The sequence below is a fragment of the Hippocampus comes genome, unplaced genomic scaffold (genome assembly GCF_001891065.2).
Source record: "Hippocampus comes isolate QL1 unplaced genomic scaffold, H_comes_QL1_v1.1 scaffold30, whole genome shotgun sequence".
In the NCBI taxonomy this organism is placed as follows: domain Eukaryota; kingdom Metazoa; phylum Chordata; class Actinopteri; order Syngnathiformes; family Syngnathidae; genus Hippocampus; species Hippocampus comes.
Window position 1 is genome coordinate 261,603 of NW_017805705.1, and position 14,771 is coordinate 276,373.

Sequence of the window (14,771 nt, forward strand, 5' to 3'; positions counted from 1 at the left end):
AAAAAAAAAAAAAAAAAAGGGGGGGGGGGGATTATGGATTTAGCATCAAAATAGGTGCTGTCTTGCCTCTTTTACGGCTCCAACACCACTTCAAAATGCAGAAAAGGTTGCAAAACGAACAGGACTGCTACCTTGTCTCGGACCATTTCCACGCCGATCTGCAGTCCTTTGCCACGGACGTCCCCGATGATGTCATACTTGTCTCTGAGCTTGGCGAGTTCCATCATCAGGTAGGTGCCCACCTCCAGACTGTTCTGCTGCAGTCCTTCTTCTTTGATGGTCTGGACAAGCGAGTGGTCACGTCACATGTTAGATTGTGTTCACTGTAAAATACATTTTGTTCTTTGTTTGTTTGTTTTTTGCGGTGTTAGGCAGGAGACTATCGTGCACGTTATATCATTGCACATTTAATAAATACAGTATAAAAGAACAATTTCAACCTGGCCCAACTTCCTGAAATTGCTCAATTCATGCTTGATTCTCATGCTTGAGTTACGAGGAAGAGAATATTCTTACGTCAATGACAGATGAGGCGATGGAACAAGCCAATGGGTTTCCTCCAAAGGTGTTGAAATGAACACCCTGTGCAAAAGTGTCTGCGATTTCTATAAACAAGTCATAACATGATAACAGTTACACAAGGGGGGAAAAAAAATTGGTGAGAGACCATCATTTCTGTAGAAATTTGGTGTAAATGCTCAAGAGCTAAGCTGAATTGAACGGAAGCGAGTGCAGTGCGAAAAGGGGCTTTAGTCTTTCCTGTGCATCGGCAAACCGAACGCTGTTTAAAGTCGGCATGTGGCGTCATCTCACCCCGTGTTGTAACCACCGCTCCCATTGGGAAGCCGTTCCCGATGCCCTTTGCCAGGGTCACGATATCAGGAAGGACGTCGTGACCTTGAAATCCCCAGAAGTGGCTCCCCGTTCGGCCAAATCCCGTCTGTACCTATCAGCGCATTATTGGTACACTTGATCTCAATGAATGCCACAATATGTGGTGAAAATTGCCTGCGATAAGACCGTTAGCGTTGAGACTCGTTTTTCGAGCATGACCTTTTTTCTTAAGATACTGTTTGGGACATTGGTTCTATAAAAAAAATTAATAAAAAAAAAACAGACATATACGCACTATTTTGTGCTGATGAAAATGGCCTTTTTGTCATACATCAAAAAAACTTTCTAAGTTGGGGCACTCATAAGTTGCGCTAACAATGTAGCTTCAAACCTCATCAGCGATACAGAGCCCGCCTCGCTCTCTCACAAGTTTGTACGCCTCCTTCAGGAAGTGTTTTGGGTACTGCACGGCTCCACCAACTCCCTGCAAAAACAAAAACAAACAAAACAACAACAAAAAAAAAAAACAGTCAGTGCTTTAGTTTAATTAATGTCTTTAAATAAGCTTTAAATCCTTCAACTGCTGGTTTCTTTTGTGTGTGTGTTTATTATGTTTAGGTACAAGTACATGGCCATCTAACTTCCTGTTTCTGTTCAAGGTGCAAGTCTCTCCAACAACCTGTTCCTGTCCAAGGTTTTGCGCTGTTCGTGACTTTCTGACTTCCGGTTCCAGTCCAGGTGCAGCGCTCGTTGACTTGAATATTACAAGACATCAATTTTCTAATTTTTGTGTGTGTGTGTGTGTGTGTGTGTGTGTGTGTGTGTGTGTGTGTCCGTGCGCAAAAGAACACCTGGATAGGCTCAGCAAAGAAAGCAGCAATTCGACTCGGGACGCTGGTGAGAAACGTCTCTTTGAGTTGTTCAATGTAGTGTTCATTTGCCACGCAAGAGCCTGTGGAACACAAGCAAGACTTCAAGGTATGTCATTCTCCCGTTTCTGAAAATGAGGTCAATGATTGACAGTGGGAGATGATTGACAGCAGGAGACCTTGAGCGTCTCTTGTGTCGTCCAATTGCGGTGGTAAAAATGACCTTTACGCAGATTGTGAGATGGGTTAAGAATAGAACAAATTGACATTCAGCAATAATCAGGGTTGCCACTCTTTCCTTGAAATTATTTTCCAGGACATTTCGAGGACCTTTTTTTCCATGTGCTACAGTACAAGTAAAGTTATCACAACGTACACAAATAAATTCCGTCCCCGGGCCAAAAGTGACGGCACGCCCGCTTACTGCTCTCTGTCTCTCAATAGAGGAGCCAGAGAGGGGGCGAAAAACCTCACACTCGATATACCCAGCGATAGTAACACGCTTGAGCTGAAAGTTGCTAGTTTTGCCACTTCTTTGGGGAAAATAAACCTTCCCTTGGGTCTGAAAAGTCAGTACTGTACTCTATATCTAGCAACAAAGTCACATGGAAACATTGGGCAGCCCAAGTGTTGTAGGGGAATAAGCAATTTGATTGGTTGGTAGCGTCACATGGGGGCGCTGTGCTGGCTAAAAGCAGAAAAGCTCTACAGCTCAATGTTGCCCATTGACGGCAACTGAAAACAAACATGCTTGTCTGTTTAACCTGTTTGTGTTTACCCAAAAGGCAGGAGAAGCAGAGGGAGGAAAAACAATTCTGCAGGACAACTCAAAGCTTTTCCAGGACATTTCACTTCTGTTTCTTATTTTCTCTGCATCTTCCAAGACTAGAAAAATGGTTCAGTTACTTTCCAGGTTTTCCAGGACATATGGGAACTCTTATAATGCAGTGGTTTAAAAACAATATAAATGTTACTCAGTATGCTTGATTGAAGAGGATATATTGCTCATTTAAGCTTGAATTAAAAGCAGTGTAGTGTGAGCGTCATGTCTACCTTGGGCACAGTTACATTTTCTGGTGGTCTGCACAGGAGAGTCCCTGCAGTGGCTTCCCCCCCAGGGACCTCTGAACACATCAGGACACATGGTCTATTTGGTTTTTAGGGCAGAAAGCAAATCAGCAGGGTCCACAGCGTGCACTGTACACAGTCACACATGAGTTAAGGAGTCATGAAATCGAATAAAGCAATGTGCGCCTTTACACACATCTAAGTATTAGAACCACACAGAAAACTCCCTCATAAATGTCAATCAAATTGTAGATTAAAAATAACGTTGTATTGTTTTCATATTGTGGCGTTGAAAGGAAGTTAGTTGTACGTACATTTGTGCAGCCTAAGCCAATGGCGACAGGGTATTTGTAAGCTTGTTGTGCAGTCAGACCCATGGTCTGCGGACTACCTCCATGGTACGACCCCCTGCAAGTGAAAATGTCATTCAAAATTCATGACAAGGTTGTTCAACGTTTTATGCGCCTTGAACGCGATGTCCCTAAAACTAATGTTTTTTGTTTTTACGTCAGCATGAAATTTGCAGCCCAAGGAAAATAAAAAAATAGTAAAAATATTGAAAACCTTATCACGCATTGGAAAATTGTTACACTCAAGGACCACCTCGTTCGGTTCATACGCACAATCTATGAAGATATTAAAATCCAACAAGAGGGCAGATACCTGAAAGTGATGATGTCAAAGTTGCGAGTGTAGAGTCGGGCCATACACATGGCCAGGTCATTGGCCTCTGAGCCGCTATTGGTTAGGTAGATTACCTGCAGGGCGGAATGTAGCTCATCACCAGAGATTATAGTCATTGGCTCGTGAGTGACAGTATGTCGCTGCTTTGTGAGCTTGACCGTATCCAAACTTTGCGTACATGTTTGGGTTTGTTTACGCTTAGCGGTGGTCTGTACTTTGCTGAAAGCCATTCTAGTTGTTTTTCTGATTCGACATTTCTCTCCAAAGAAAAGTCTTTGCAGTACCTTGAGAGGATCAGGCAAGTTGGACGCTAGCTTTTCGCAGTACTCGTGGATGGGAGGATAAACATAGATGTTGGTGGTGTGTACCAGCGTCCTCAGCTGCTGCTCTGCGGCCGCCGTCACTTTTCTGCGCCCGCCACAAGTCAGCCGGTTTAACCGTCAAAAAAAAAAAACCAGCAAAAATGTGGCGCGGGAAAAAAAAAAGTCATCTTACGGGTGGCAGTGGCCCACGCTGACGGTGGCCACGCCGGCAAAGAGATCCAGATAGCGCTTCCCATCTACGTCCCATAGCCACTGCATGTGACCCTGATGGATGTAGACCGGCTTCTTATAGTAGGTCACCTTCATGGTCATGGGGTGGCAGTTTGTCCGACGGATCTCCATCATACGCTCTTTGGACATCCCCTGAATTTTCCCCAATGAAATGCCATAGTTACATTTGGCTGGCCAAGAGTTCACCATGAACCCACAACCTCTCACCCAACGTGAGCTGAGACAGGCTCCGTGCTAGCAGACTGCTTGTTGTCACCTTGTATTCTTGAGGTGTGAAGTTGCATGGCGGCATCTCCAACAGGTCTGCAGGAGCGGTTTTCAAGGCGGATTTCTGACACGACAGCCCTGCGGACGAACGGAGGTCATTGACGTTGTTCATTCAAAATGCATTGGAAGTGATACCATTTGATCTCCCTGTGCCTGTGTGGGTTTTTTTCTGGGTTTCCTTGGCAGGTTAATGGAATAATCTAAATTGTCCCTAGGTGTGATTCTGAGCGAGAATGTTTGCTTGTCTATGTGTGCTCTGCGATTGGCTGGCAACCGGTTCAGGGAGTAGTGCACCTACTGCCCAAAGACAGCTGGGATAGGCTTCAGCATGCCCGTGACCATTGTTGAAGATAAGAAATGGATGGATGGATGGATGAATGGAATATTCCAATTTGCTCCAGACAAAGTTCCAACATTAACTACCAAGTTATTCAACAAACCTTTTAGACAAGAGGAAATATAGCCAGTTTACAGTGTGTTTTTAATTTTCGTGACCAACAGTATGCAATGGTTCACCGGTCCAGTTATACAGTAACTATAGTTAGTTTTTTGCCTAACTCTGGTTTTTAAGGTTTATATATTCAAACAAGGACATGAACATTCTTCCCTGATTAGAGTCGCGCACAGGTGGACAGTACCATATGCTCGATGGAGTGGTGGGAAGTAACAAATAATAACAGCTTTGTAACTGCACACAAGTAGATTTTCCAGGTATCAGTGCTCTACTTGCATATGTATTTTTATGATGACTTTTCATTGATGACACGTCACCACAACAGGCTTTTTTTTTCCTACCTCCGTGGATGACAAAATGATGATCTGGCCCTCCAACATGGCAGACAAGCAAATACTGATACTGTGATTGAAAACTATCTATTGCATAAATAAATGTGCTGGGTCACAGTTTGTAATTCGTTCTGTACTAAGACAGGCTTGGCAGTTAAACAGCTAAATGAAATCTCGTTGGGCCAGGTTTATACCACAAATATGTTGTTGAGCAGCTTCTCAGACAGATATAAAGTTTAATAGGTGCACTCAGTTCAGTGGTTGCGCAAATAAGCTAAACTAAAAGAATATAATACACGTGGAAAAAAAAAAAACAAGATCGCCATAGCAATTAACTCACCTCTTGCTGTGTGGAATTTAATCATGCGGCTCAATGGCACATGATGACGCAAAGCCGTGAGCATTTTTTTCACAGCGTCCGAGTTCAACACGTTTCGGATGAACGTCACAAATCGTCTCTGGACAGTCTACCAGTTGTACCTGAAGCCTTCAAAAGAGTACAAGTTTTGTCGGGGTGCAGTGGAAGGCAGAAACTGAATGGACCTCGGCCATTGACCCGCGAGCGGAGGATGGCAGCCAAGTGCCACGTCTCGACCAATCAGGGTTGGTTGCGTCATCAGGAAAGCAGTCCATTTACCTCATAGAAACAGGTTCTTTTCTACGGAAGAGCATTGGGGCCAATAGAATTTAAAAAAAACCAAGTTTGGCAAGATACTCACTTTCGCTCATTAGATCAGAATGCTGACTTGAAAGTAAAATAGCGCTACAGCTCGATATTGCCCGTTGAAGGGACCTGAAAAAGAGACTGTGCACGTACTTTACATTTAACTCGTTTGCGTTCACCCACAAGGTAGGGAGAAGATGACGGAGGAAGAATCAACTTTCCAGAACAAATGAAGCTTTTCCAGGATATTTTTTACTTTATGTCATTTTCCATGTCTTTGTCATGTCTGGAAAATTGGTCAATCATTTTTCAGGACACATGGGAACCCTGAAATATCCAAATAAACTTTACATTGTGACATACACATTACTTCTGTACAAAAATAATCTACGAATGGAAAAACTGAGCAAGACATCCACATTTCTTTGAACACATAATTTCACATACAGTCCTCGGTATACAAAACTGCTTCATTCCTACTGTGGCCACATACATCAAATTTGTACGCTTCCCGATAAATGTTTGTTCGATGGTTATCAATGTTTTTTTCCCCTCACAAAATACATAAATAAAACCAAGAAAAAGCCTTGGAGGTTCCACTATACAAAAGGATTCATGAACATGCCATGACACACAACCTCGAAAATGATTCATTCCATCATTTTTTGCAAAAATTTTTTTGCAACAAATTCCTCATGTGACCTTTGTAAAGTCTTGGAGAAAGAAAAAAAAATCTGAATGTTATGGAGAAAAAGTCATAATGGTACATAAAGTCTTCACGTGGAGAAAAAAATACACGGATGGATTCCAATTTTTTTTGTTTTAGAAAGTAAAAAAAGGACAATTTTGTAAAAGAGTTATGATCCTCGAAAAAAATATATATATATTTTTTGGTGTATGAAAAATTGTGGGTCTGAAGTACCGGTACATGGAAATAGGAGTTCACAACATTCCCATCAATCCCATCCTGTTGAAGATGATAAAAATAACAATTACGAGATGACCTTGAATGCCCATCCCCGAAAAGGACCCTCAGTACGTTGTCATTGGGAAAGCGGCAGCTGCGTCGACGTAGCCACCCGTTGCCGTGGTGGAGTTCATACAGGTGGCGCTCTTCTGGCTCATATTGCCAGCCTCGCGCCCATCTGCCGTTCCCTCTGACACTTTCTGGAGCAGTAGCAGAGTGTCGTCGCTGCCCACCTGCTTCACCTGGCTGTAGTCCCGCTCCTGTAAGGAGTGCAGCGGGGTGCAGCCCTCCCTGCTCCCCCATGGCTGCAGGATGACCATGTCGTCATTCACAACCGTCTGCACGCCCACGTACTCCACGGACCAGCGAGCGGGTGACTCTTTGTGACCGGACACGGCGATATTGATGTCGCTGCGGGCCTTGATTTGCTTGCACACCTGCCCCTCCGAGGGCCCCAGAACTTGAGAGAGGCCATCTGAGAGGCTGCGCTGAGGCCGGTCTGGCAGACCGGGAAACACAGAAGGCCACGTCCTACCTCCCGTGTCTACTCGAGCATCTTCCCAGTCTTCCCGTTCGACCCGCTCCTCTGCGCTGTCTTCGTGCTCTTTGGGCCGGCCGCACTTCTCAATCAGCAGTGTGCGACTGTCGCAGCTACCCCGGCCCGAGTCGCTGTCAGATGTCGAGCTCTCCAACTTGAAGCTGCCGCCACCGAGGTCCTTGCTCGCCCCCAACATGTTCTCCCTTTCTTCTGGGATGTAAACCTCCAGTAACTCCACCAGCAAGTCCTCGCTGTTGGACGACGACGACCACGACATGGGAAAGTCTGACACCACTAGCGCGTTGAAGATGTCTTCGGATTTTCCTTTCTGCATGGGAAGAATCAATTCTCCGTTATGCAAAAGCTGGCAATTTTCAGCTTTTTCCCCCTTGTCCCTTTTTTCACATAACTGGCGTTGACCAGACATCGGGGTACAGTAAAAGGCACTGACAATGGGTGGACAAAGTGGACACAGAGGCGGCAGTGATGGCAGTTGCGAGGAGATGTTGGGTGGGGGGGGGGGGGTACCTACGAGTAAAGTCACTGTCCGCAAAAGACAGCAATTTTCCAGCTTTGTTCCACGTCAACACGGAATGGGGGAGAAAGTCGACTGCAATTTTAAGGCTTTCTCGTCAAGTCACTAAAAGTATTCGTAAAAGCACTTTAACACTGCATGTATAAAAGCTGCCGTTGTTCAGCCCTCATTTTGCTTTTTTTATCAATTTTTTTTTTTTTTTTTTTTTTTTTTTTTACCAAAGTGTCTGTGTGTGTCTCAGGTGGGTGGTATTAGAGTGGTCGGGGGTGGTGAGAGTGGGGGTTGTCGACCCAAGTCATATCTACTCTCACTGTGTAGAAGGTAAAGGCAGGTGAAGTATTCTGCTATGGCTCCGATGTATACCGGTAGATGTTGTAGGATCTCTGTGTACCGTGCATTGTGTTGAAAGAGAAAAGTGGCTGTTACCTTTAGAAGCTGCTCATCGAATCCTTTTATTTTAGGACCAGGGACCGGTGGTAGGAGGCAGTGTTTCAAGCTTCAAAAATAAAGAGAGAAACATCAGAATCACAACAATGGATGGATGCTTTTTTTTTCCTTTTACCTGCCATGGTTCATGTGCAGCAACCACGTGATGATGAGGAAGATGAAGGCACAAACAGCAGTGGTGACGATCCACGCTGACTTTTCCTGGTGGAAATCTGGATGTACAATTCAAAAGAAAACTCCTGTCTCTCACTGATATTTTGCCTTTTTTGGAGTCTACACTATATTGTACATTAAATCCAGGTTACAAAAAAAAAAAAAAATCTTTATGATTGCCGCAGTGGCTAAGTGGTACGTGTGTATGTGACGTCTTACATTCAGGAAAACGGATTTGGGACGGCGAGCTCCAGTCGCTCCAAAAGCCGTGGTCGGGTTTGCAGCGCACCTGCACAAGGTACAAGCCGCCGGAGCGCAGGCTGAAAATGTTGAACAGCTTCTGCTGGCCAGCCACATGAGTCTGAACACACGCAACACAGCTTTTTAAAATGCATTCAGATTAGATTCAAAACTATTGAAACTTGTCATTTTTACATCATCCCGCGAACATCCAAATCAAAACAATACCTCCCCCTATTGGTGCTTTTTGCGCTTGGCGCCGGTAAAGATCTGAGATAAAAGCACATACGACACAAAACAGGGATTTTATACAGCATCCTAATCCGAGGGACCAGCTGGCATTCGGACTGACGCGTTGGAGCTCAGGTTTCACCCATTGGCCGCTGCCTTGGAAACACCCCTCGGAACGGCCGACTCCAAGCCAATCAACGCCACAGGTTGCAATAACATGGACAAAAGGTTTCCTGTACGTACCTCCCATTCGTTTTCTCCCTCCGACCGGATGCGAAGCTCGTAGATGAGTGTGATCCAGCCGGAGCGAGTGTCGGCCTTGCGGGGCGGCGCCCAAGCCACTCGCAGGAAGGGCCAGCCTTTGTCCTCCATGACGCTCAGCGACACGTTCTCCGGAGGGTTGGGCTGCACTGCAGAGGAATAGAACACCCCAAAATGTACAGCATCAAAACATTTCCAGGGGGTACGCTCCGGGTGTCGCGTTTTGTTGTTTCAATTCGTTACATTCAACGATAATGTCGGCGATTGAGAAGATTGGGCCTAAAGACCCATTTGAGGTTAAGCGGCCCCAAGGACACGACTCCTTACCGATATAGACCACGTCGACATCCACGGAGTCGGAGAAGGTGCTGCCCAGTCGGTTGGTGGCCACCACTGTGATGTTGTAGTTAACCCAGATGGACGTGTTGTTCTTGTTGAAGAAGCACGAGTTCTCCCCGCCCGTGAAGTAGTCGGGGCACTCGTACATGATTTCGGAGCTGGAGACAGGAGGAGTGGGTGGGAAGGGAGCACCGGGTAACCAATTAATGATGACTGATTACAGGTATGGGGGCCGGGGGATTAATGCTGCAGTCCCTGAAAATGAACAAATAAGCACATATAATAAGGGGCTCAAGATTCAGTGGCTGGAGGAATACATCCAGTATGTGCAAATTGCCCAAAGCCATTGAAAAGCACAAAGTCGGTGGTAAAACACTAAAGAATCCATTTGCCTCAGAATAATAGTGGCGTAATTTCTGAAGTCCATTTATGCGCGATCTTTTATGTTGGTAGTTTAAAGCCATAGTCAAAGGGTGGAAGGGGCTAATTGTTATCACATAATTATCTTCAGGCAACAGACAACGCAATACTTCCCCCATTTACTTTATTGACTAGACAATAGAAAAAAATTGGAAGTACTGACTTTTCCTTGCGGTAGTACAGCGCGTACGTGGTAGGCAGTCCTCCATCAGAAGCAGGCTGCCACCAGCACGTGAAGGTTTCTTTCTCCGGAGAGCGACAGCTGGTCAGCGTGGGCTTCCCCGGCCGACTGAGACCACCTTACAGGCCGACAGGCAGGAAGTTTTAGAATCAGTGGGACCCTCGACATCTATTTTTCCTTGTGGTCAAGTGTCTAACCAAATGTCTTTGGTTATGGAATGTACCTTTAGTGCGTGGTGTGAGAACCAGCAGGAGCAGCCAGGTCAACTCCTGAACGTTCCTCATCGCGGCACGACACACGTGAGGGCTGCAGGAAGGATAGATTAAGAGGAAAAAAAAAGGTCATATTTTGAGAATAAAGATTTACTTTGCATGACGAAAAGCCTTAGGCAAGCCTTAGTAATAATGCAGATTACTGCCACCAACTGCCTGCATGTCTGCAATGCACTGGGCTGTCTGGCATTTTACATCTCATCTCCAATGACTCCATGTAAGATGCGCAAATTCACATATTTTGGTGGGGGTCCTATCATTCATTATTGACTGAAAATCTTACATATTTTTCATTTTTGTGCTCTGGCCAAAGCAAAAAAAAAAATTTACTTTGCTGCCATACTTGGTGCCAAGAAGCTATGTTGACATAACATGAGGAGCTTCACTTTGACAAAAGTTGTACTTTGCCGCCACCTTGTTGCATGTACAGGCCATTTTTAACAAACTGAGCAGAATGTCATCCTTCTAATGAAACAGAGCAGAATGAGCATCATATTCATCATCTATACTGTGTTTCCCTCTTCGTCAGGGGTTACGCCAAGGATTAAATATGAAAATAAATACAATCCTCTCCAGTTCTGTCTACCTCTACCAGCTGGCACATGCGGTCTAAGCCATTGCATAAGCGGGCAGCAATCTCTTAGCATTGCTAGTACACAGCGTGACCCTTTTCATCTCTGAACCCGCCGAGAGGCTGACCCGTAAAATATCTCGCTAACTAGAGGAAGCACATCTGGCGACATGGCGGAACACGTGCCTTAACCCACTGAACGCCAACCATGTTTTTGGCTGAAGCGGGTCGCAACCACAACACGGCCCTGCTTGTCTGATGCTATCATACCTGTTGAGCTCACCTAGAGCTTCGCTTAAACGCTCTTCCCTGGTGGTGTCTCGACAACGTCGCCATGATCTGTTAATTGGCATTAAGGTCATGCCACCGGATTAGCGTCCTGCTGTATATAGAGGTGCTTACGTAACGGGAGGGCCCGCACCCAATAAGCTGCTAAGAAGACAGGAGACTGCCATGAAACAGTCAACTGTGAAGCCTTTCAATGCTGTTCAGGGACGTGTTGCACCGTGTTAAATGTAACGCCGCTACATAAGTGACCTAATTTTCACTCTGAAGTATATCCCGAGTGACATCAGGGCTAATTGTAGTCTACCGTTAAATATACATTTCAAACTGGATTTGGATTTTTCTTGTATGTTGTAATGGTACACTCGCCTGACTTGTGTGCATTCAGGATGGGGTCGGTTCGCAGTCATGAGGGTGTTAATGTGGGTGTGAATGGTTGTTTCTCTCCATATGTGCCCTGCGACCAGTTCAGGGTGTAGTCCACCTTTCGCCCAAAGTCAGCTGGGATAGGCTCCAGCACCCTGCCGCAACCCTGTTCAGGATAAGCGCTGTTGAAAATGGATGGATGAATTTTTCATCTGTTGGATTTCTATGTGTTCAGTTCAGACTGACGATGATGGACGGGTACCCAGGCCACAACGTGAATATTCCAGCCACTATTTGCAGTCATAAGAGAAACTGCATATTGGCGTAATTGATTGAATGAAATCCTCTTTGCAACATTACTGCCCGTAAGTGTGCTGAAATGGACTTCCTTCGGCCTGCGCAATGAAGGACTCGTGTAGCCACAGTTATGACTCAAGTGCTTCTATACATAGTTAAAAAGGCAAGCATTTTGGTTGCTTACTTCCTTCACTACTGTTTTTTTTTTCTCCTTGAGAAGCTCGTTTTGAGACGTCTGTATTTTTGTTCATTGGCAAAAGCTTACAATCAATGAATGGGGAAGGCAGCTGAATGCCCTTTTCTTTGAGTCGCAACCTTGTAAAACTGTAGCAGTACAAGCCCGCACTCAAGCACTCTGGAATGCAATCAGCAGCAGCCCATAAGTCACCATAAAAGGAAAATTACATGTCAATCATGAACGAATACAGTTCTAAGCTATGTCAAAGCCATCGTTGTATTACATTTGGCCATTACCACTCAGTGGAAATTCATTTCAATTGTAAAACAAAGAGCAATATTTCCTCTTGAAAATTTATTTTTAATCATGTACGACATTTGTCCTCCTCCATAAAGGTGTAAACAGGCATTTACACCACTGAAGGTCCTGGGCAGTTTCCATTCACATGGCAACAAAAAGGAGCTGAAATCCGATTAGACAAAATAAAAATGTAACACTGCTGCAAACTGGGCAGGCTGTGAAATGAAGAAATAGATTCATGTCATTTTATGTCAGATGTAAATCGAGGTCAATGCTTCTAATAGTGTTAAGGCCAGCCGAGAATGGCTTGAAGGCCTTGACCGCACGCCACTGATATATAGATACACGAAGAAGAATAAAGTAAGAAAAAATAAAATCACATGTATAAGTTTAAAAAAAAAGTTAAAATGCCAGATCGATACAGACAGGTACCAGTAATGGCATGTGAAAAAAATGCGATGATGATAGTAAAATACAGTTAATTGAAAAATACACAAAATAAATTAAATAGAAATTGACGAAACTAACATTTACACTTGCATGACTGTTGCCCTTTGCCTGTACAAAAACCCAAGTTATGGTTTATTAAACATTCTATGCTGTGCTATTGACAATGCTCTGCTTGCGTGACCTAACGACAAGCCTGGCTCAAATGCACGCCATATACTGAATAGTATACGTATATCAGGTCCGTTGTAGTAACAATGGAAAAGTTTTCTAATGTAATCCATTATGGACTTCATCGGCTTGTTGCTATGACAGCCTAGACTGTCTCACCCTGAACCCGCTTGAAACAGACTCAAGCAAACGCCAGGGACACGCAGATCACGTCCACGGAAATCCCATTATGGGATCTATTGTAAGGCTTTCAAACATATTAAATGACAATTCAGCATTTACTAAAGATTATAATACTCACTTTTGAGTGACACTGTTAGAGAGCCATTTGTTTAACACTGTTTTTTTTCTTCAATTCATAATATTCGTTAAATACTCTGTCTACTGCCTTTTGGGAGTTTATATTTGATGAACAATATTTTCTTTAAATATTTGATGCACTATATTTTATTTCTAATTCATATTTATATTTACTTTTTAAATATTTCTATTCTGAGCTATTTTTTGCAATTAATATTTCATTAATAATAGCTTTAAAAATATGTGTGCACTATATTTTACATGTAGTTTATATATATAATGCATACATTAGTAATATATATATTTCTAAATGCATACATAAATCTTTTTTTTCAACTGAAACACTCCAAAAAAAGCTTTACATTCACTTAACAATATTGAATTTCAGCGCACAGATGCATGCACCTTCGACAGCCGGGTAGGAGCCCATTCGTTAATCCTGTAGAATATATTTAAAAGATGTAAATAAATCAAATTTTAAAATTAACTTACCAGTCAGTCAATGTCTCAGCATGTGTTTTTGTAAGCTGGTGATGGCACTCCACACAAAAGCAGATTGGTCCAACTAAATCTGCCCGAAGGCGAGGCGGACATGAGGGGTAGAACCGCGCGGTTGGTTCAGCCCTTGGTGTGGGAGGAAACATCGCAACATCCCTTCACCTCCCAGTAAGGGAGGGGTGGGAAGGAGAGTGCCCTTGTCACAGCCAATACTCGTAGCTGAAAAACAACAATTTACAACAATTGTTTGTATAGTACAGTATAACACTGCTGCTGAATGGAAATAAGGCCACAACAAATAAATGACAATTGTTTTTGAAATACTGCAGTCAAGTATACACTTCAAATAGACTTTTCTTTATCCCTCTAGGAAACAAATCAAAGGTGTTTGCCCCTTGGTCGTGGCATCTGTAAAGCTGATGGTATGTGGCGTGTGTGTGCGTGTGTGTGTGTGTGTGTGTGCGTGTATATATATATATATATGACCAAAAAAAAAACAAAAACTACTCTAAGGGAGCTTTTCAACCACTGAGCGATGGCCTTGTGGCAATCTCTGTGGTTCAGCTGTGGTTGTAAGCAACAGTGTTATATAATAATGCCATCTGCTCTCCCCTCCGTCCATATAAAAGTAAATAGCAGGATGGATGCCACTGCAAGGCCCCACTGGTTTCCTGGATGGATGGATGGATGTCAATAGTTTCCATTCCATTTCCTCCCTGGGCCTGACATGTTTTGACAGGTTACTCGGCGTTAATTCTGTTACATTACAACAGTGTTCATAAATATTGTAAGACTATGCCTGGTGATTATTAGTTTTCGTTGAGGGAAAAGAAAGGGGTTGCGATGATCTTCATTTTCGTATGCTTTTCGTGATATATTTTTAAATATTTAAAGTGATAGTTTTGCGCAGAACCTCCATATTAACTTCGTGGTGACATATTGACATCTAGCGGCCAAATTAGTCATTGAAAAGACAGCACGGTCAACCACGGCAGTCCCATCATTCATTCTTTTTTTACATGACACATTTTTCACATGTCGTCAGTCA

General features: G+C 43.8%; 2 protein-coding genes across 5 annotated transcripts in view; both read right to left on the minus strand.

Annotated features, from left to right (window-relative positions):
* agxt2 (alanine--glyoxylate aminotransferase 2) overlaps positions 1 to 5,590 on the minus strand; it is a 13,047-nt gene extending 7,457 nt beyond the window's left edge. Inside the window, exons 1-12 of one of the 2 annotated variants that reach the window (XM_019882907.1) lie at positions 5,403 to 5,590; positions 4,266 to 4,354; positions 3,951 to 4,141; positions 3,740 to 3,863; positions 3,435 to 3,529; positions 3,086 to 3,179; positions 2,757 to 2,850; positions 1,686 to 1,786; positions 1,226 to 1,318; positions 814 to 946; positions 517 to 605; positions 49 to 281 (exon numbers count right to left, since the gene is read on the minus strand). In XM_019882907.1, the coding sequence (XP_019738466.1) occupies positions 72 to 281; positions 517 to 605; positions 814 to 946; positions 1,226 to 1,318; positions 1,686 to 1,786; positions 2,757 to 2,850; positions 3,086 to 3,179; positions 3,435 to 3,529; positions 3,740 to 3,863; positions 3,951 to 4,141; positions 4,266 to 4,354; positions 5,403 to 5,466 (1,377 nt within the window). In that variant the 5' untranslated portion in view covers positions 5,467 to 5,590 and the 3' untranslated portion in view covers positions 49 to 71. Of the gene's footprint in view, positions 1 to 48; positions 282 to 516; positions 606 to 813; positions 947 to 1,225; positions 1,319 to 1,685; positions 1,787 to 2,756; positions 2,851 to 3,085; positions 3,180 to 3,434; positions 3,530 to 3,739; positions 3,864 to 3,950; positions 4,142 to 4,265; positions 4,355 to 5,402 lie in introns of those variants that run through there. The other variant, XM_019882906.1, reaches the window with a different exon arrangement.
* A 368-nt stretch (positions 5,591 to 5,958) lies between these two features.
* On the minus strand, positions 5,959 to 13,932 carry prlra (prolactin receptor a). 3 transcript variants are annotated; one of them, XM_019882903.1, is made up of 9 exons: positions 13,714 to 13,932; positions 10,262 to 10,344; positions 10,021 to 10,156; positions 9,426 to 9,595; positions 9,081 to 9,247; positions 8,586 to 8,727; positions 8,329 to 8,425; positions 8,193 to 8,262; positions 5,959 to 7,559 (listed from the first exon to the last, which is right to left on the minus strand). In XM_019882903.1, exons 2-9 carry the CDS (start codon positions 10,320 to 10,322, stop codon positions 6,759 to 6,761), a joined length of 1,644 nt encoding a protein of 547 aa, XP_019738462.1. In that variant the 5' UTR covers positions 10,323 to 10,344; positions 13,714 to 13,932; the 3' UTR covers positions 5,959 to 6,758. The 3 variants fall into 3 exon arrangements, with proteins under 3 accessions (XP_019738462.1, XP_019738461.1, XP_019738463.1); XM_019882902.1 differs by having other exon boundaries at positions 13,718 to 13,931; XM_019882904.1 differs by lacking the exons at positions 10,262 to 10,344; positions 13,714 to 13,932 and having other exon boundaries at positions 9,426 to 9,692; positions 10,021 to 10,101.
* Positions 13,933 to 14,771: the final 839 nt, after the last annotated feature.

What these genes read in the sequence shown, in the direction of transcription:
- prlra (XM_019882902.1), bottom strand. Translation starts at nt 13,869, where the DNA reads ATGTTTCCTCCCACACCAAGGGCTGAACCAACCGCGCGGTTCTACCCC. An exon ending in GCTGAGACATTGACTGACTG is followed by an intron (nt 10,345 to 13,717) that starts GTAAGTTAATTT and finishes TCCTTCCTGCAG; the next exon opens with CCCTCACGTGTGTCGTGCCG. An exon ending in TCGATGAGCAGCTTCTAAAG is followed by an intron (nt 7,560 to 8,192) that starts GTAACAGCCACT and finishes CTTCCCATGCAG; the next exon opens with AAAGGAAAATCCGAAGACAT.